General features: G+C 39.2%; 1 protein-coding gene across 1 annotated transcript in view; it reads right to left on the bottom strand.

Annotated features, from left to right (window-relative positions):
* Positions 1 to 15,622: 15,622 nt before the first annotated feature.
* LOC109951447 (homeobox protein Dlx4a-like) overlaps positions 15,623 to 22,567 on the bottom strand; it is a 12,991-nt gene continuing 6,046 nt past the window's right edge. Inside the window, exon 3 of the mRNA XM_020585961.1 lies at positions 15,623 to 16,741. Within this exon, the coding sequence (XP_020441617.1) occupies positions 16,493 to 16,741 (249 nt within the window). The 3' untranslated portion in view covers positions 15,623 to 16,492. The remainder of the gene's footprint in view (positions 16,742 to 22,567) is intronic.

Below are 22,567 nucleotides of genomic sequence, written 5' to 3' on the forward strand. Positions count from 1 at the left end.
TAGGACTGCTACTAAATGTTGGATGTGGTCAGTCACTATATTAAAGATGGACAACACTCAAAGACTGATTTTATCAATCAGGCCAACAGAAACAAAACCTGGAGAGACACTCAAATGAACCAGGAGAGGGTGTCTTCTTAAAAGTAAAGTTTACACACTACAAATAGTGAGTTAATTCATTTCACTAGGAACTTTTAAATTGAACTCTTAATTTCATATTATCTAGAGTAGAACTGCATAACACAAACATATCTGCCCAAATTTTGCCAGCTTGAGTGTCTTTCCACCCTTTGTCTGCAAAGCAGTACATGTAGTAATCCAGGATGTTATTATTTTAACTTTGTCAAAGGGAAACTTCACTGATTTTACACCTCAAAATGTGTTTCTAGGTGTTGGGGAGTACTGTGGGTATGTGAAATGGTTATATTAAGCCCTTTGTGGCCACGGTAGATGCATGAGTCTGATAAATTGCCACTTGAGTCAGCGTCATTTTAGGCTGAAGACTACAAGAAAAAGAAATCTGCAGAAGAGGAGCTAGAAAGAAGTGATCTTACCAGATCTGTGTGGCCCACTACTCAGGTCCACTACTACTAGTGGACCACACCGAATCTCTCATGGAATTGTCGGCAGTTGAATTGCACTGTGTGCAATTTAGGCACCAAATTTTGACAAGAATAAATATATGATTCTGCTACAACAAGTGTAATTTTTAAAAACCGTCCATTATTAGTTCAACAGTGTTGCAGGAGTACAGTGTTAATCGGTGTGGTGCCTTTCTGTGCAGAGTCTGCATGTTCTCCCTGTGCCTGTGTGGGTTTTCTCCGGGTACTCCAGCTTCCTCTCACAGTCCAAAGACATGCAGCTTAGATTGACTGGTGACTGAGTGTGAGTGTGTGTGGTTGTTTGTCTATGTGTCAGCCCTGTGATAGACCGCCAACCTGTCCAGGGTGTACCCAGCCTTTCACCCAGTGTCAGCTGGGATTGGCTGGGATTTGTCCCCCCCCCCGCTTCATTTTCCTCCTGTTAAAATGATGTTTCCCTGTAGCTTCCCCCTATGTTTGTGGTTGGAGTTTAGGTTAGGTTATGATTGGGTGCAGCAATGATAACAGGCTAAGGCCTGCTTACGGTTTCTGCTTGTCCTTGGATGGATATAGGTTGTGGATGCAACTGGTTCTATTTGTACTACAGTCAGGGGCGTGTAGACATGTTTCACACTAGAAAACGTGATGGTGACCTGACAGCAAGAAGAAGAGCCTCTCTGTTTGTTGTCTTTGGCTGAATAACAGGGAAAAGGCAGCAAAAGAAAACAGTGTGCACAAGAATAGGACAAGTATAGGAAAACAAGACTAGGGCCAAGGACAGGAAATAACCAGTAAAGCCTTGGAACACATGTGAACAAGGGGGGGCCATGATTTCAAGGCATGAGGAGAGGATAGGGAGCATATGAAATGAAACACACATAGACCTATATTACCAATGAATGAGTATAGAGTAATGTTACAGAACATTTTTAGTCTGACACCACACATCGGCACATCTGTGTATGAAGAACATGCACAGCGAAATACACATATGCTTATAATAGTTAACACACAACAAGCCAAGCTTATTTACACATAGGCTATGTATAAATGAACAATGATGGAAGAAGTATTCAGATCATTTACAATACCACAGTGTAAAAATACTCTGTTACAAAAAGTCCTGAATTCAAAATGTTACTTAAGTAAAAGTCCAAAGTATTAGCATCAAAACATACTTAAAGTACTAAAAGTAAAAGTACTAATTATGCAGATTCATATTTTTGAATTATAATTTCTGATGCATTATTATGTACATCACATTGATTGTTGCAGCTGGTAAAGGGGGAGCTAGTTTTAATGAGCTTATATGCTTATAATTTAAATTACTTTACACACTGCTGGATAGCTTGTGAATTTTCCACCAGAAATCAATGAAGACTAATAATTATACTGTAATTTTTATAATAATTTGGTTCTGAAAAGTAAATGGTAACTAAAGTTATAAAAAAATGTAGTGGAGTCAAAAGTAAAATATTTGCCTTGTTAGTATGAAATAGCAAAAAATGAAAATACTCAAGTAAAGTACAGGTATCGCTTGAGTAAATGTACTTAATTACTTTTCACCACTGCAAATGAAACAACAGCAGTGCATTTCAAACATCCAGTTCACAACCAAAACACATCCATCCACAAGTTTAAATCAACATTATGTTCACTGTTATCATGACTCAGCACCCAGGAGATAAATATACACTCAGAGAAAGGCGGGGTGTGCAGAGCAGCACACGCACCCATATACCCACTGGTGCTGAACTGATCTTCCTGGTTGAGAAGATCCAGTCTCCTGTACTTTATTATTTTTTTTCAACACAGCAGGGTCATTTGGTTGATGAGGCTTTGTAAGATCCCTACAGCACTGACTTGAACAGACTTGGTGTTATGTCTTGCAGTGGGAAGAGGGCAGGTACCACAGAACGACACATCTCCTGTGGTGGACTTCTGTTAGCGACAGGTGGAGATTGCAGCTCTGGGTGCTCAGCTGGGGTAGTGGAGGTACAAGCAGAAGCTGGAGTAACATTCACTTGTAGTCTGTTAGCTTTTGAAAAATTCAAATATGGATTTCTGACTTTGTTTCTTCATTTTTATTTTAGTAACCATGCATGCACATGTGGGCCACTGTTTGGTTTAATTGTTTACTTGCCATCCATGCACATGGTGTCACTGACAAACAATGCACACTGTGGGTGATGGTGATCAATATTGTTTGACTGTTTAAAGTACAAGTTTTGAAAAAAAACCCAACACATTTTAGGCTGTTATTCATAAATTATACCAGACTCCAAAAGGTACCCGTGCCGTGGCCCCTCTGGCCCTCATGCTTCTGCGCTCTATGCACAAAGTGGCAGGTAAGTGCACTGTCAGCGTATTCATAGAGCAAACAGTTCATGAGGACTTTGTGGGCTGCATGCAGATGTTTCCTTTGGGCCTGCATGGACTCCCACAGACTTAGACACATGGATGCACAAAGCATGAACTAGCCTTCAGGGTTAAGGTGAGGTTGGGGTCAGGTGAAGGATTATAAAAGAAGACTGGTTGGGGTTAGAGATAAGGTTTGGCTCAATAGACATTGACACAACATCAGCACTGGTTGTAACTCTGCAAACTAATTTCTGTCTTATGTCTTTTTTTATCCAGTGGAAAAAGGTTCTTGTCAGTCTCAATTAAATAATAATATGCTCGCCTGAACAACTGGAAACATGCAGGACTGTGGATGGCAGAAGAAAATGCTTTACTGACATTTCTTATATTTTTTCTACATATAGGCCTCAGTGGACATGTAGGACCCCACAACTGCTTGCCATAGAGTATTTCGCACACTGAGGACACAGTGATGGAGAACTTGTCTGATTTATAAAAGATCAATTCTGGTAAAAACTTAACAGTCTTAGTGACGGTTAAGTACACACTTAAATGCACCAAAGAATATGAGAGCATTTATATGGAAACTCAGTAAACAAGTTAAATGATGTTTACACATTATTTGGCCCTAAAGAGGGGGTGTCAGGACATGCTGTCATAAATCTTCAAAGCCCCACAATAAGCAACACCATTTTCTAGACATAACCTACCCCTAACAACAAATTGCATCCCTGAATCCTATCCTCACCCAAGCAACGAGCAGATATGTGGCTCGACACACAGCATCTACATTGTATTTTCTCAGGTTAACCAGTGTCTGGCCAGCTGAGAGCTGGGTCCGCTCAGTTGTCCAACCACTGGCACTGTTCTACCAAGACTGCTTAACAAAAGAAGACTATTAACAATTCCAGCGAGTCTGTAACTGTATTATCATCAACACCAATGCAAATTCTGTTTGAGTGTAGGAGTGAAGGCAGGTCTACAAGCGTCATCAAGTGGGTACCCTCTCAGTAACTGGTGTTTTGTTGAGCTGGGCCCACGACATCGAGAAGGCTCAGTGTGTTCCAGCGTCCCAGAACCACCCCTCTTTATCTGCACCCACACACCCAACACAACCCTTCATCTAATTCATGCTAACTGTTACAAAACACTCACTAGCACTAGCAAACCTTTCAACAGCTTTTCTAGCCAAACATTTAAAATAACTCACCAAACTTTTCAGATAACTAACCAGACTTCTGCTTCCCTTTACACTGCATCAGAAACCACCCCGTGTTAGTATTCATTACAACAAACCACTTAAACTAGATTTTAAACCAGAGAGAGGTATAAAATGTGAAGTATTTATTATTGTGATACCCAGCAGCTTCCATCCGTTTTGGTTCTAAGATATACATCCTTGAATATTACGATCAAAAGTGGCATGTGACTGATTTGGCGATGCTTATTCTTTAACAAAGTGAATGCTGCATATAATTGTCTTGCCTGATCATAGAATCTGTCAGCTAATTGTTTCTAAAATATACATTTATTACCATATTCAATTGATATTTTTTGTTATGTTTTTGTTGTTGTTGTTTTTGTATTTTTTATGTTTTACTGTTAAACGTCTCCTGCATGGACTTGCTGTGTCAGCAGACACTGTTATAGGCTATCTCAATATTAGGCTATCCCTCCAACCCCCATGATGCAACTTGGTACTGTCTTTCATTAGGCCCTTCTTGCCTGATAAACTCCCACATAACTCCAGGATTTCTGTTAAAAACTTGTAACCCTGATACAACTCTGATGACAACTCTATGACATCACAGAGGTAATTTTCTCAAACCAAGCAAAACTTCTCCAAGAGCTACAAAAGACTCTGTATGACTGTTTTCTTAAGCTGAGCAGTACTCCTCATGAAGTAATCTGATCTCCATGTGTAAAATTGTTGGAGTGGCCCTTTAATTCCTGCTCACAGACCGTACCAGACCCTGGTATCTATAAAAACAAGCATAAAAATGGCTCAAGCATTTCAAAGTTATACATATTACAAACATATGTGCTGTGCCGGTTTGTTATTTAATGTTTCAGCTGTAGATCACAAGTGGCGCAATTTGTGCATTAAAAGCATTTCACCCCCCAAAAATGACAAAGTCTATTTGAATCAGTTAGTGTATAAGTCTCTGCATGCACAGGCTACATGTGAATGTAGTGAACACACTGTGTGCTTTCCTGGTGTGTCTGTCAGAATGAGTCAGACAACAGATACAGGTTGCACCCATCTATATATTTTACACACACACACAGGGTGCGTGTAAAGGAGGCTGTGGGAGGTGACAGTGCAGCAGACACTCTGGAGACTCTGGAGGCTAATAACACACCGCTGACACAGAGAGGGTGTACACTACTTTCATGTGGCACACAGCTGGAAGGGGGAGGAGAGACATACGTGTGTGCGTGCGTGTGTGTGCACATGTATATGACAAACAAGCTGCTCTTCAGGCTTTCAACCAAGCCCACAGGTTAGCCAACAAAGGAGGTTGTAATGACGATGAAAAACACTGGCAGACGTGCTTTTAAACAATGTTACAGACCCAGTTTCTAAGGTCATAAAATATTTCTCTTTGTGACCTTGTATGAGATATTTGGGTAAATTAAAGGAATTGTTCAGTCTTTTGAGAAATACAGTCATTTAGCCTACTGTCTTGCAGAGAATTAGAAATGAAGATTTATACCCCTCACCCTCTACAGAATAAGCAGTGCAGATGATGGATGGATGGAGTAATAGGCCTACCACTCATAATTGTTTTAAAAATTATTTTTCTGGTTTTGCCTTTACTTGACAGTTGATGGTGGAGAAACAGAAGGGAAACATAGAACAAGTTTGAGAAGGAGGGTGTTTAACATTCAAGAAAGGTGGTTATGTGGCATGCATGGTAAGCCTTTGGCTGCCAGGGCACTCCCACTTAAGCTACAGCCTGCAGCCAGTTAGTTTAGCTTAGCACAAAAACTGGAAACGAGCAAACAGCTAGCCTGTGTTTGTATGACGCAAATTACTTCTCTTTATTTAACCAGGTAAAAAACCCATTGAGATCACGATCTCTTTTACAAGGGTGACCTGGCCAAGAGGTCAACAACACATGTCGTCAATACATAAGTTTCAATACAAATCAAAAACATTAAACATTTAAACAATCAAAACCATAAATACAATAATCAACAATACAACCAATTTAAAAACACCTACACTGACCAATAGAGTCCTGTTGCCTAAATCCAGCAGCAACAACATTAAAATGCATTTGGACTTGTGTTTCTGGCCACTTGATGGATTGAAGTCCACCATTCACTTTTTTTAGCTCCATTTTTGGTGTATGCCAACTCCCGAGGGAAATATCTGGCTCTTTAGTAGCCAAATGCTCCAGTGTGTTTACCAGCTAGTCTCTAACTGTGTCGGTCTTCCATGTGCGTGTCTGTGTACAGTAGGAATATACTGCAGAGCTTTTTTTTTATTTACGGCGTCAACTGTCTTTAAAACCATTATTGATTTTCCTCTTCATTTTTCAAGATATAAAGTGTTAAATTAGTTTAGATCAAATTTATTACCTCTGGAAAGAGCCAAGCTACTTCCCTCTGTTGCAGTCTTTATGCTACATTACGCTAACCAGCTGCTCATCATAGTTTCATAAATGTATTTACCATACAGACCTGTGAGTAGTAGTCATCTAACTCTCTGTAAGAAAGTGAATATGCATATTTCCTAAAATAAACTATTCCTTTAAATTACAACAACATATCATGGAAGGTCACTAAGAGAAGAAAAGAGTTGGTAGTGTTTAGCTTAGTTTAAACTAGAGAGAGGGGGAAGCAGCATGTTTCTGTCCAAAGTTCAAAGACATACCCTCCAGCACCTCTAAAGCTGACAAGTTGTATCTTGTTTGTTTAACAAATACCATTACCTGTTGCTAGTGGTGCTATTTATTGCCAAACAGCAGTTAAACAAGAACAAGACATATTTAAGCAATAATTGCGACAAAATGTCCAATACTGTTTATGAATAAGAGGTGAATTGTGAAAAAAAACTTCAATAAACCACTTTGGCAGGTGACGGGAAAAGAACACAATGACAACAACAGAGCTTGGTTGGAAAAAAAGGGTTGACATTTGCAGTTGCAGTATAGAGAACGGCATGTTGAATGTTGGGACAGCGGTGCCATTTTGGTAGGGAGGTGCTGTATTTACCTGCATACATTATTGTTTTATTTGGCTAAAAGGTAGCTTAAATCATTTAGATCTCACTTTATAGGCTGTGGTAATTCAGAATTGATAACCTCAGCTGACTGTGGCTACCTTGTAGTGGACCTAGAGATCCTGCCAATGAAAGCAACAGAAAAATGAGTCTGCAAATTGATCTCACCTCTTGGTTCAGGAGCTAATGCTAACTAGCAGCTGCTGGCAGACAACACAAACACTGCAGATGAATCAATTTCTGTCCTGTCTGTGCTCAAACTGAGCACTAAAGTGGACATTTGTACATAGCTGAAGTATCCATGTATGTAACTGTATGGGATAGTATTTAATTTTATATAAATTAAGTTATATATGTATGTAGTGTATATCTCTATGATGAATAATGAGCGTGATCCCATCGAAATGACGCATTTACCCACAACACGGCCTGACAACAGCTTCACATTCTCTATAATGCCACTGTGGGAAAACGTGAGTCTGTAGTATACCACAAACTTGAATTGACCTCCCATGGTAAACACAGAAATTGAGGTAACCTCAAGTTAATATGTTACAAAATGTTGTTAAGTTTAAAGCAACATTAAGCCATCTATCTATCTAAAGGCAGTCATATAAATTTATTTAACAGAATCTCACAACAATGGGACTTTGCTATATCACTTACAGATGAGGGTGTAAGCACTACTTCCTGGTTTCAGGGCAGGCTACTCTCCCGCCCTGATTCATCTATGGCTGTTTTCCACTCTGCATGTGGATAATTGGTTTCACCTGGTGCTCATTGTCTAAGCCCTATATAACTTGGTTTGTTCTGTTCCTCAGTGCCAGGTGATCTCTTGCTGCATGTAGAGCATTCCAGAGACTGTGCTCCTGTTATCGGGTTCTTGAACCAATTTGCCTGGCTGTGACCACTTGTTGCCTGACTTGGATTCTGCCTTTGGTTTATGCTTCAGCCTGTGCCATGAAACCTGGTGCCTGTTTCTGTATGCCTGTTGCCTGACTTGAGAATCTGTCTTTGGTTAACACCTCTGCCTGTCTCTTTTCAGTCAGTAAGTCTAGAACCTGTACTGCCTGCAGACTGTATTTTTTTTGAGAGCTTATTTTTGCTTGGCTCTATCTCTCAACACACTTTTCAGTTTCTGGATTCACCTGTTTTGCTTTTAGCATTTTTCTGTTTTTTTTCCCATGGATTTGGAGAAGCTGCCCAAATTTACATGCTGTCTTGTTCTCTGCTTAAAGACCCTGAACACAGCACTTAGGAAGTAACTTTATTCACCATCAATGTTCTCTGAGTCTGCTCCTCTGTCCTCGGCACTACTACTGCCCTGGTCTTGTTGGTACCTGGTTGCGCTGACCTCTGTGCGTGCAGCCAATCAGTGTTTCACATTGGCTTCACATATATTCTTGGAACCCTAGGTTATAGTATTTAACCAAATTTTCTAAAATTTCCCAAACTGTACAATAATATGATCCTCATACTCGGATCAGATAAAGACAGCCTATTTAGCTAGCAAAGTATCAGCACACTACTAAAACAGTCTGTTCTTCTAAAATGTGAAATTGGTGATCTACTGCTAGCAACATTAGCATTGTAGTTGTGTTTTTTTTTTTTGTTTAAATATACAGTGGCCCCAGGAATTTCTATGTGAGTTTCGGAGTAGAATGTGCAGCGTAAAACCTTCATTTTTCCACTGTAATGTGAACATACCTGAAGAAAGAATTCTGTGGTTGAGTGCCCCCATTTTGTCCTATCTAAGACCTACATTCCACCCTGTGCACCACTCTCGGCCTCAGAGTGGTTCTGCCCTATCGACACATCCTACAATAAAGCTTTTCACTCAACTTCCTTGCACTGTCATGCATTTGAGTCCAATTTGATACATGTCTGTGCTTGGGGGTGCAGTCACAATGAAAAGTCAGTAGCCCATCTAGATTGGATAACCTCTTGCTTGAAAGAGGTTTGTTCATTTTGTAATGATAAACATGATATCCCTGCTAAATCCACTTAATTACTATACAGTTATTACTGTACTATAAGATCATTGTCTATTCATTATGACTTTAGAAGAGACTGGTGAGTTTTACTGTATATGTATATGACTTACAGTAAAGACAGGAAACATAAGATATTATCATATGCACCTGAACCCACAAGTGTGTTGGGTGTGGACCCTGAATCTCAGATCCTGTAGGACACCTTTGTTTGTTTTTATCTTCCAGTCCTGAGCCCTCACTTTCCAAGTGTCAGAGAACAATGTAGGCTATCTGAAGACAGCCAGAGAGGGCAAACGGAGGCTTGTAGCAACTTGTGACTGGCTACAGGAAAGGTTTTTTTTTGTTTTGTTTTGTTAAAAAAAAATTTCCAAAGCCACTGTGGATTTCTGGCTAGCGGGCACTGGTTTTAGCAAACAGCCAATATCTTATATTCATATTTACTAAACTAACACCAATGTGAATTCAAAGACCAACATGCCTGGTAGCTTTGCAATTCTTGAAACCTTTCTCACCTTTTGCACAGGCATGTGGAGAAAACCAATATCAGGTTATTTATCTCTTTGTTATTCACAGGCTGGCTCAAAAAGGCAAGACAAGGCGATGACATCAGCTGCTATGAGCTGAGCTGAGGGGAAAGCTTGGTAGTGGAAGGAAAGTTTGACAGTGTCATGAAAGACTGGGAGCTGACATTACTTTTCTTTCCCTGCCTCCGGCCATGATTTGTATACTATGCTTGGACTGATATCTGTTTTCAAAAGCCGATACTAAGGCCAACCTGTAACCTTTTTTTTTTTTTTACAGTGTTGCAATAGGGGATGTTTTGTACAGGTATGAAGCAATGAAACACCAAACTTTGATATATTCTCTTTCAATTGGGTGGGGGTGTATTTCTCTTCTTACATTACTCTTGTCTTGGCTATATCCCTCTGTATTTAGACACTTAAGGGCGTCCTGTAGTTTCTTTTTTTGTAACAGTTTTTACATGCCATAACCTAAAATGTTACTGTTTAAATGAGCTACAGTGCTATTACAAACTAACACTAGGTAATGCCCACATTTTAGCTATGTTTCCACTACTGGAACCTAATGAGTGATATACCCTGCAGTTTGCCCTACATATTGAAAAGTTATTAGTCATATAGTTTCTTTTCAGTTAAACAGTCTTATTCCAGTACACTTAAGATGTATTCATTCATTCCCTTTGTCTGTAAAGCAAATAGACTGAAAACTTGGAGTGATTGTTTCAGTACCAGGTAAACTTTTAGAAAGCTCAACAAAAGGCTCTCTTTCCTAAGTTTTTTTTACATCAACTGTGTATAAGAAACTGCTGCTTGTAAGGCATGACTTTGTGGAGCTAAAAGCATAGCTCCTCTTTGTCTGGCCCCTTTATGAGACGCTAACAGTTCACTTTGATAACTTCTTCCGTTCAGAGCAAACTAGTATTGTTTGATTAAGAACTAGTCGGGATTGGCCAAAAAGTCCCGTTGAGCTTGCAATACTCTGTTATCTTGGAACTCATGTCTTATTGTAATTGCTCCAATGACAGTGGGTTGCTTCCTGTTCTGATCCCATTTAAATCTGAGAGGTTATCTTCTTTACAATGACATGAAGTCTGAGAACAAACCTGCCCCCGAATAGGTTTGAGATTACTGACATGTTGTTGTGACAACAAGTTCTACAAGACTTTCAAAGAATCAACATGTCATGTCAAATCAGTAACAAACCAGTCCGGCTAACCTAGTGATTATTCTTTTGAATCGAGCAAGAGACAACTGAACTGAAACATAACAATTAGTGTATGCTTTATTAATAGTTGTGATGTGGATAATTAATTTAAAATCATTTGTCATGCTGACAGTGCACAACATGACTGGCTGATATCAGCTGAATCTATTAGTCCAACTCTGATGCGTAGCATATTACGCAACTCCCCCCGCTCACATGCAAAGCTCTGCAGTACTCAGTTGCACTTAAAAGCTAAACTGTATGTGCTTTCTCACTGCATGCGTCAAGTTTAACAAGCAAATTTAAAGTGACCCCTGCTGTTTATGACTTGTTTTAATTAACATGTTTTCCCCATGTCTGTCTCTTTCTCTCCATCTCTATGAATCTCTCCTTTCCAGCTTTTTACTCTCTAGGGGGTCCCATGTTGTCATTTGCCCTATAGCAAATTTTGAAACCTTTAGTTTTATAGGTTTTACATTTTTGTCCTTATAAATGTTCTTGAGTTTTACCCTAACATTTTCCATTAATTTTCCATATGCTTAGGATTTCATTAAGTGATCTTATTGTAGCTAAAAAGGCACATTAAAGTCTGTGCTACCTATTTCAAGAAGGGGGCCTCATCCGGGACTTTTTATCCCCTGTTCTGTATACTGCTTATAGAGGGCTGGAGTGAAAAAAGTGGGTAAAATTTATGACCACAGCTACTCCTTATGTGATGTATGGATATACCAACCTAGTGTACCAGCTATGACTGAGTATAGTATGATTGTGGGTCACTGCTAGGAATTAGATTGAGTCATATGGGAAAAGCTTTGCAACATTCTGAGAAAAAAAGTCATAATAGAATAAAGTAGGCTGTGGGTAAAACACTGAGTATTGTGCTTTAATTAGATTGATCTGATTACATGTTTCATTTCCCAGCAATCTATGCTGTTGCTCACGGTTAGTAGTTATACTGCAGTGTCACTTTATGATAGGTATACAACACTGGTCTGTGTTGCATCATCCTAGTTATCCCCCTCCAAGAGGTAGATTAGATTAGATTAGATTCATCTTTATTGTCACTACCCATGTACAAGTACAAGGCAACAAAATGCAGTTTACCACCTAACCAGAAGTGTAATAACAGCAGTGCAGAGTGCGCAGTATCAACAGTATGAACAGTCAGAACTAATTTACCAATACATATGTACAATTGATATTTACAGTAAGATATGTAGGGTAATGTATGATGAACAACAGACTATGGATTCAAATCACAAGTAATGGACAGGTACATTAAACTTGTGCAATGGAATGAGATGGGATGAAACAGTGCAGAATAAGAAGACAACAATACATTACACGAGTGAACAGTTTAATGGATGTAAATAATGCAAAGATAAAGATAAATATACAGTATCAGCATATGAACAGTGTGCAAATGAATAACAGAGCAGCATTCTGTGACTATGTGCAAATTAACAGATCACTTCAGTGATACAGGTAACAGAAATGTTACATGCCAAACAGAGATGAGAAGGGGTGAGGTGTGTGTAGTGGTATAGAAGAAGGCAGTGGGGGGTCAGCGGGCGAAAGAGTTCAGTAAGGAGACAGCTGTGGGGAAGAAGCTGTTCCTGAGTTTGCTGGTTTTGGTCCAGAGGCTCCTAAAGCACCACCCAGAGGGTAGGAGATCAAACAGTTTGTGAGCAGGATGAGAAGAGTCCTTAAGAATGCTACGAGCACATCGGAGACAGCATTCCCTGTGGACACCCTCAATGGTGTGTCCTTGTGATGCGTTGGACAGTTTTCACCACCCGCTGCAGCGCCTTGAGGTCGGAGACAGAGCAGTTCTCATACCAGACTGTGATACAAGCTGGTCAGGATGCTTTCGATGACACAGCGGTAGAAATTCACCAGGATGGCTGAAGACAGGTGGTTCTTCTTCAGTGTCCTCAGGAAGATGAGGCGCTGGTGAGCCTTCTTAGCCAGGCTGCGGGTGTTGGTGGTCCAGGACAGATTCTCTGAGATGTGGGTCCTCATGAATTTGAAGCTGGAGACACATTCAACAACCATCCCATTAATATGGATGGGGTCGTGTGTGCCTCCTTTCTCCCTCCTGTAGTTCACAATGAGCTCCTTGGTTTTGTTGAGGTTAAGGAGCAGGTTACTGTCAGCACACCACACAGCCAGGTGCTGTACCTCCTCTTGTAGGCTGACTCACTGTTGTCGCTGATGAGGCCGATCACTGTGGTGTCATCTGCAAACTTGATGATGGTTGGAGCCATGTGCAGGCCTGCAGTCATGGGTGAAAAGGGAGTAGAGGAATGGGCTCAGCACACAGCCCTGTGGTACACCAGTGTTGAGGGTGATGGTGGAGGAGCAGATGTTAAGGTAGGATGTAACCAAGAACATTTACTGATGTACTGTATGTATTCAAGTACAACTTTGAGGTACTTGTACATACTTGTATATTTTCTTCTCATAAAATGTTATACTTTACAACATCTCACAGAGAAATATTTTTATTCCACTACATTTATTTGACAGTTTCATATACAGTATATCTGCGGTCTGCTGTTCATTTCCTTAAAAGTCTTCTTCCCAGGTGCGTTCACATTTCTTAGCAAATGGGAGAGGTTGTGGCCTGGAGGACCTGGACACCATGGTTTATCTCCTGGATCTAGTTTTCCAACAGCTACACTATAAGTTACACTAATGAACCTAGAAATTGTCGGGTATTGTCAGGTGCTTTGTGTCGCTGAAGTTGCTCCCCATAATTTCTCTTAACCTTGATAAATTTTCCCAGCATGTTCATTCTTTAAGAGTCAATCACAGATGTTGCATTCCTCCCTAGCTTCAGCTTCCTGTCTTGCCGCAGCCAGTCATAGTCCTTGTGTTATTATTTGAAGTCTTATCTGTGCTCGCAGTAGTGTAAATGTGATTAATTCTGTCTGGGTGTGACTCAACAAGGCAGATCTGATCTTTTACTAATGTTAAATAATGGTACAATTTGCCTTGATAGAGCTTGAACCTACAATGTAAGCAATATGGACCACCTATCCAGCTTGGTTTTTTTAATTAGCTCTCTTTTATGTATTTATGTGTTAATTCCATCACAGTGTGCTAAATTTGCAAGAAAAACATTAAGCCCCCTAAGATGATTATATTATTATAGTAATGTTTCTGCTGTGATGTAACACGACACTGTATGACTTTATATGTATCACTGAGGTGATAAATGCAACTCACAGTATTGGAATATTTTAAACCTCAGAAAGAAACCTAACCACAAACTGTATTATGTAATAATACGTTAATGCGTTTTTGCAGTATTCATTCAGTGTTTCAATCTGTTGTGATCCAGTAATTCAGTGTGATGTAATCCAGTGTTTCTTATCCTTCTCCTTTAGGGCCTGAGGCAGAAGGGTATTCCCTTGATGGACAATTACAGATAATTACAGCATTGGAGTGAAAGTTTTATTTAACAAGCTGTGTCCTAAATTACCTATAATTGAAGTGGTCATTTTATAAAATCATTGACAATGTTTGATGACTCTTTGTGCATTTCCAGATGTTTGTGGGGCCAAAGACGTGACCCGCTTCTTCTGATTTATGACTTAAGAAAAAAATGGCTCCAGGACACTGGGGCACACAAAAACCTCAAACTGAGAAGGAATCTGTTTTTATAACATACACTACTGAAGCCTAATTTTCATTTTATTTGATAGAGGCTAAAGATGCAAGGACAAATTCTAACCACTTTTGGATGCAAGTTAAATGAACTAAATGAAATGTGGGGGCAGTGATCACAGGGTTTAATCACTTTCCAATAAGTGTCTCCTGACCAACAGCCAGTATATTATAAACTACTAATTCAGTGTTTTAAGAGATTGTTGAGTCATGGAACAAGTGCATAAGGTGTTTCCTACTTCAGGTCTCAAGAAGAGAGGAGAATAAACAATGTTTTGGCATAAAACATTTAAAATGACAAAACCCATCATTATAATCCATTGAGGGATAAAAGAAAAAGATGAAACTTTGTTCACAATTCTAAGTGTTGAACCACAATTAATTAAACTCACCTATGTGGCTTGGCAGAGTCCCTGTATTTAACACTGTTTACCCCAAACCCTGTTCCCTGGGATAATACTGATCAATAACCAGAGCTGTAGCTGGAGCATGTGGCTTTTCATTTTGTCAGTTATTTCAGTTATGAGCGCTGCAAATCCTGCACATTAGTCCTGAGTGAACTGGTGCATTTAATATGATTTTATACATGTAGGATATTTAAATACATTTCTGTCTATTTCTTTTTGGCTTGATCATACAAATTTAGATCTCATATATATACAATGAAGAAAAATACAAGGACATATTGACGTAGCCATGTCCAATCAGTGCCTGTTTCCCATATACTCTTATAAAAGGGCTTTACAGTTAGGCTATCACAAAATAATTTCTTGTTTTTATACCTTACATGAACCTGCTGGTGCTGTAATCAGCTGTTTCTTACTGGCTCTTTGATGGTCTAAATGCTACATAAATGCTTTACTGTGCTACCCAAACCCTGTCCGAATCATAAAACACACACAATAGTCAGAATCAGTAGAGGTTTTCTTTTTGTTAGTTCTTTAATCAGATAACATTAGCAAACCTGAAACAGAACAGATCTAAAGAACAATTATGAAGAGTCCCCAATGAACCTTTCCTTATACGTGGTTACCTGGGCCACAGAAGAAGACAGATGTCCAAAATGAGAGCTGTAGAGCTGGCAGTAACTCTGGGTTGTAGCTTTCAACAATGCATTGGCAGGCAGAGCTGCTCTAGAGGCAGGAATCAGCAGACTGGCTGTTTTAAAGACAGATTATGTAGATTTTGATAGACAAATGCGAAAAATGTCCCACACTCTTCCTCTTCCTCTTACAAATGACAAGTTGAAATCATAAGCAATAAAACAAAGACTTGTGCCATTCAGTACACTCAGTGGTTGCTGCTACAGCCTTATAGTCAGGGATGAACAGTAGCTTATAGTGGCTAATATAAGTTCATGTTAACAAAAAGCACTTACTGACCTGGGACGGATTTTGCTGTGTTGGGTTTGTTCTCTAACCTGTCTCCTCTCTGCAGAGTGCACCAATGCTCAGTTCACAGCTCTGCAGCCTATAAGAACTAAGCAATCAGCACTGTTGACACATGCCTAGTCACTCTGCAAGTGCCAGCTCAGCCATTATGTTGATTTCTAATCAAAATATGTCAGACGTCACCAGTTCAAACTACGCTAAACAGCTAATATGTGACAGCCATTAGCAGTGACCTACAGTGTTTTGTGAATGCTACACACAGTAAATTCAAAATAATATTTGGTATCAGGTGTTTTTTATTATTATTATTTTAGTAGCTGTGTGTACTTTACAGCTTTGCGTTTTTCCTCTTGTCTTCTTCAGGCCAGACGACCTCAGCTACAGTATCTGTTCACTGCAGTCTGTTTCTGCCATTTACACTATTTTTACTTCCAGAGGGGCTCAAACTCTAAACAATGTTCGTGATCCTAAAATCTCCAGTCAGCTTGCTGGAATAAATCCATCATTTGTTCTGGAAGTGTTGCTTCCTCTTGTCTGTCACATCATCTGAGTCCTTGGCATGGAGTCCTGCTGGTGTCCAGGGTACCAGTGTCCAAAATTGTTCACGTATCCTCCAGAGTGCACTGGTGCACTTTTGGTGGCCATGCTGATGTCCCATAGGGAACAAGGAGAGGAGGAGGAGGATGGTGGCGGAGGAGGGACGAGGTGATCTCCTTCAGGTCCGCAGGGTCCATTCTTCATGATCTTTTTGTATTTGGATCGTTTGTTTTGGAACCAGATTTTCACCTGAGGGACAAGGAAAATGAAAGAGTTGGTAAGAAATCCTGAGCTGATCCAAACAACAGCATTTGTGACTGTGTTGTAATAATGGACAGTAGAAGGATGACAGGAAATCAGTGGAGAGAGGACAAAAGAATTCATCTGCTGCCAGACTCAAACTGGGGAACCATGCAAATGTTTGACTGGTGTGTCAAACCCCACCAGGGGGATTTACTGGCTGTGTTTCTGGGCTGTGGGTCGGTGAATGTATTACTGTAATAGAGCAGCATTCATCTATCCATCTGCGCCAGTGTAACTTTTATCCTTAACCAGCATTAAATGAAAATTAAATGAAAAGCACAACAAAACCACATTTCCATTAGAACAAGTATATTAAATACATTAAATGAAATTAAAAGTTAAATTTGGTAACAAAAATTGATAAATTGATTAAAAGTATTATAATTTCATTCAACTGAGAATAACTACAGTAACTAATGATGAGGAAAAAGGGACAAATAACAATGTTAATTACAATTCAGCCTTATTCAATAATCTGCATGCATACATAAAATTACACATTTTCACAAAGATTTCCTTCTCCCAGAAATACTCATTCATATAAGGCTGATTTAGCTGCTTGACCTATTGCACTAATACGCAGCATCTTGCATTTCAGTAACTGATATCATAGCTGCTGTATGAAAGAAAACAGATTTATAGACCAAATGTACCCACAATCCCACTAAAAATTTAGACAGGAGGCTGCAAAAACAGCAGCTGGGATAAACCATGAAAACATGAGGCAGCCAACAACCGTTAACATGCCATTATCAAGAGGCAAACTGTAAGATTATTTCAGTCAACAGTCATGTTTATCAATGGGATGAGTGAGAGATAGTTGCCAACTGTCAACGATCTGAGACTCGTCTCACGTTAAGTCCAGCAACCGAACGGTATTTTATTCAAAGTTAAGTGAATCCAGCTTCAAATAACCATAATGAATATTGTAAAGATTAAAAAAAATAAAAACAAAAGTACAATATAAAGTATAATGTATGATAAGTTGGGACAACAGTACCAAGCACAGACACACCCTGCAGGAACATCATTAGAGATAACAATGCAATAACATAACCTGCAATCAGCTAATAATGAGTTGTACAGATGAACAAGTGATTGTGAAATAATAAGCAGACATTAATAATATAACAGACAGAGGTGTTGGTATAACAATGTCACAGCACTATTGACTACCACAGATACTAGCCATGTAGTATTAATATGTGAATATTTTTTCTGTGGTTACAGAGGATTTAGCCGTGTTGTTGTTCATATAATTGGCATGTTCTCTGTTTCCAGCATACTTGCAAATTGCGCGTCAAATTACACCACTGTGCCTCTTGGGCAGTCTGTCACCTTGCCAGGAACAAATAAATCATAAATAATCAGCCACCGTCAGTGAAGAATACTTTTGTCTGAAGCTGGTTTTAACTGCACCATGAAGGAAAAACTGAAGGCTCAAAGGATCGCTGGTGCAGCGCTGCGAAAAAGCTCTGACTGGCAACCAGAGGAGAGAAAGGCAAAAGAATCAAGAGACAAAAGAGACACTCTTGTTTTCTCTTCTGCGCTGACAGTCACAGGGACATATTACTTTCGGATTTTATTTGTGAAGTTGGTTTATGGAAAAGATTCATAAACAAGTCTAATTTCAGACTAGTTTAATTCTAAATGTGTGGAAAAAATGATCCTTTTGCTTGCTGCACAGCTTAAACAGTGAGGAAGTCATGTGTAGCAAAATTAGAAATTTAATTTGATCTCTTTTGTTCCTGCTGGCATCAATCATGTCCTGTTAGAACCTAGTGTGGATTGTGACAAAGGCATTACATTATACCATTACAAATAATGCCACACAGTTCTAACAGCCAAAAACTGCAGTGCCAGCAGTATAATAATCACCTTGCTGAAGCTGTTGTGAAGTGCAGGCTATGAGACCAGGAGTCAGTCAGCAGCATGTTAAGTTAATGCGGCCTCAGTGAGAGGATTTCTGCATTAATTATTGGTTTCATATTCTAACAGCAACATGGAGCTGACGGCTTCCTGGAGAGCATACCTAATGACACTGACAGGGGAGGAGGGTGGCTGAGAGGCAGGCCAGGTGTCCCCGTGTGTGTTTAGATGACTTTCTATGGACGCATGGACAAATTGTATTTTGATACCACTGCTATGAGGATATTTTAACAAGTCCTGACAACTTCAGTGGGTTGTTTGAGGGTCAAGACTTGGTTTTAGGGTTCAAGCTAGAATGAGGTTTAGGTTAGGGGGAGTGTTGGGGTTAAACATTTAGTTGTGATGGTAAGGAACTAGGGAATGCGTAATGTCAGAGAAAGTTTCAAGGAGAAGCATTACGATTGTGCTACGTGCCATTTCTTAGCTGCATCTGGAAACATTAGAGATTTTGATGGAGAGTGATCAGCGACTGGCTGCCAGCCTAATGGCAGATTAGATATGTGGTGTATGATCACTGTCTTAAAGTGTGTGTGTGTGTTATAAAAGAAGCTACGTATGTTTCACTAGATGCATTGGGTTGTGTGTCTCTGGGTGGACTAAAGTGCACGCATACACATGAGGAATGTGCGTACGTGGTCAATACATATTCTCTGTACTTGTACTGTTAGGTACGCACACCATGCTAATTACAGCTGAATGAAAACAACACAAAATCATGTTTTAGTAAAACCTTGTCGGTGTCACCATTTACTGTCAGCACCAGGAAAAAAGGCCTAAAAAACAAATTTTTTCACAAATGAAAAAACAAAAAACATTATATTAGCATTGTTTGAGAGAAACCGGCTTTTTACACATATCTAGTAGTGTGCAAGAAGAAGAGTTTTGTCATAACTGTATTTATATCACAGGTTAGTCTCTTGTTGTTAGCATTGGGCACCAAATTTATTAGACATAATACTAGTTTGAGGACAAAACCCTGGATTATAATGTTGTTTAACATTTTAATGTCAGTATTTCAGATGTGACTGCTATTTACAATATTTGCACATGACAACTATCAGGTGGTTAAAGGTACTAGATAGGAAACATGAGTAAACAGGGCTACAACAGCCCCTAGGTTAGTCAAAAGTATTTGGAATAAAAAATGAAGGAATTTACAAGTTCATCCGTCTATTCTAAGTATCCATCACAGCTTATAGCTGAATAAAATTTTACCACAGTTTCACAAATACCTGAAAATAATTATTTGAATAATCAAAATCTGATCCACTCACTCTAGTAAAATTCAGAAAACAAGTTTCATGCTGTAATAAAACCCTAGTTGTAATTATCTGTAATTAACTAAAGGTTAGCAAATGACTGTGGTTATAGTTAAGGTAGGGCTAAGGTTAAAGCTATTAAAATGCTTGTGTATATAGTTTGACCTTTTGGGAAACATGAAAATTTGCTTCCTAGCCAATACTTTGGTGAAAATATACATATGGTAAACAATATGTTACAACCTACAGCTTGTTATCTTATAAAAATTAGAAAGGAGGAAACTGCTAACCTAGTTCTGCCCACTGGTAAAATCCACATACCAGCTCCTTTAAAGCTAACTAATTAACATGTTACTGTATGTATGAGTAGACATTCTAAATATACTGTAGTCCAGTACAGCACCACCTTTAATTATGACCTCAGTAATAAACATAATTGAATTTATACATTTATAACAATTTAATGAAAAACTGAGACATTTTGAGTTTCATAAAACTCAACTTGACTTTTAACTGGGGGGCAGTACAGCGGTGTGGTGGTTAGTGTCACCTTACAGCAAGAAAGTTCCAGGTTCAAGCCCAGGCTGACCCTGTGCCTTTCTCTAGGTACTCTGGCTTCCCCCCACAGTCCCAAGTAATGTCTTTAAAGTGCTAGTAGGTGTGAGCACAGGTGTTTGTCTACATGTCAGCCCTGTGATAGACTGGCGACCTGTCCACGGTGTACCCCACCTCTTGCCCAATGTCAGCTGGGAATGGATCCAGCCCCCCTGGTGCTCTCTTCAGGAATAAGCAGTATAGACAATGAATGTATATATTGTTCATTTAATCTGTACAAAAGCCAAAATGATTTTTATCAGTGGTCATGTGCTGGACTATTTCTGTGACCATAACTTCCTAGAGTCTCCGCTGGCTTTCCGGCAACCTTACTGTGACAGCAGGAGTCCTACAAATAAGTCCTTCAGTTTGTGAGATGTGCAATTGGCCAATACAACTATAATTCCTATGATACTGGGCTGAATTAAACAAAATGTAACACCAGTTTACAGTTAAATAATGATGTCCAACCAGAACATTATTTAGCCGACAAGCTGAAGGTAGCTTGGTTACATGCTGTATGTAAAGGATTCCATTTTTCTATCTTTCTATCTGGAAACATAAAAAAGGGAAAGCATTCACACTTTAGCCTAACATGGATGGAGCCAGGGGGTGGCCAGGGGTGGCACCAACCACCTCCAGAATCTGATTGGCCACCCCTGCCAGAGACATATTCTAATGCTTAACAGTATTAATGAATGAGAAATGAAAACACATTGTTACCATAAATGCAGCTAACATTATTCTCGTGCTTTATAAATGATATTTGTCAAATTAATTCCATTGCATTAATTAACAGAACTAGGGTTTTAATTTACTTTTTACATGTATTTCAAATGCGCCACCCATCTGAGTCCGTGCCCAAGCCTGGCCACCCCATCCAAAATCTTCTACATCCGTCCCCGTACCCCAAGATCACAAAATGTGTCTGCGTTCCTCAAACTACAATCAGTAATCCTTTAATTACACTCTATTATCAGTTGAACTCTGACATATTGTAAAGGCTGTAACACAGTGAGTCGAAGATACCCACTTTCCCTTATCCAAAACACCTCAGAAAATAAATAAAGGTAAAAAACAACAATAATAATAATATAGTGTACTTCTTTGTTGTCCATGCATGCGAATATGACTTCCAGTAGACCACATTCAAAACCACTTTGCCACAACAAAGGGCAAAGGCAAACCAACAGATCATCTCTTACACCCAGTGTAAACATAGCTGCAGCGGTTAATTCAAACAGGATTAGGTTGGTTCATATGATGACACAAGCTGCTTATATAGACTCTCTACGCACATACATACCACACATATCATATTTCAAATGAGATCTTCACAAACAGTCCTATCAAATCTTTCCAAAGAGACGGTACTCAGATCTTTTTCACATCTTCTAAGTGTCTCATGCACTATATTGTGATGCTCCACAGAGCACTATGTGACTTTTAAAAACTAAGCCTAGATACATCACAAACCACTTTGTTTCTTGGCAGAAAGATGCTGCAACATGCCCCATCTCCTTTCTTGCTGCTACATGAACCATGACAACACTCACAGTCAGGATGGTAGCAGCTCTAACAAACAGTGATTGTACACAGAGCACTTAGAATCACTGAGAATACATTTAAAACAATTATATGTTATTAATGAAAAAAAGTTTCAAAATCTGACATGGGGCGCCCCAGTGCAAAAAGCAGTTTAGATTATTTTTGGTGACAAATTACACAACCAAAAGAAAGAAACTACCTTAGATATTTGCTCAAAATTTAAATCTGAATCTTTTTTGACTGCTGTTTTACCATGTTAAATCAGATGTACATTATAGAAATATATCCTTTCTGTGAAAACAGTTTACAGTAACTATGCAGCAGAGCTAAAATCAAGCTAAAATGCTAAAGAAATACAGTTACTGGTATATCAAGTGAAAGGTAGCTGAATGGCAAGACAGTCATGTCTAACTGTGGCTAAACCTAACTTTAATTATGTATA

This window comes from Monopterus albus, unplaced genomic scaffold (genome assembly GCF_001952655.1).
Source record: "Monopterus albus unplaced genomic scaffold, M_albus_1.0 scaffold389.1, whole genome shotgun sequence".
Classification (NCBI taxonomy): Eukaryota; Metazoa; Chordata; class Actinopteri; order Synbranchiformes; family Synbranchidae; genus Monopterus; species Monopterus albus.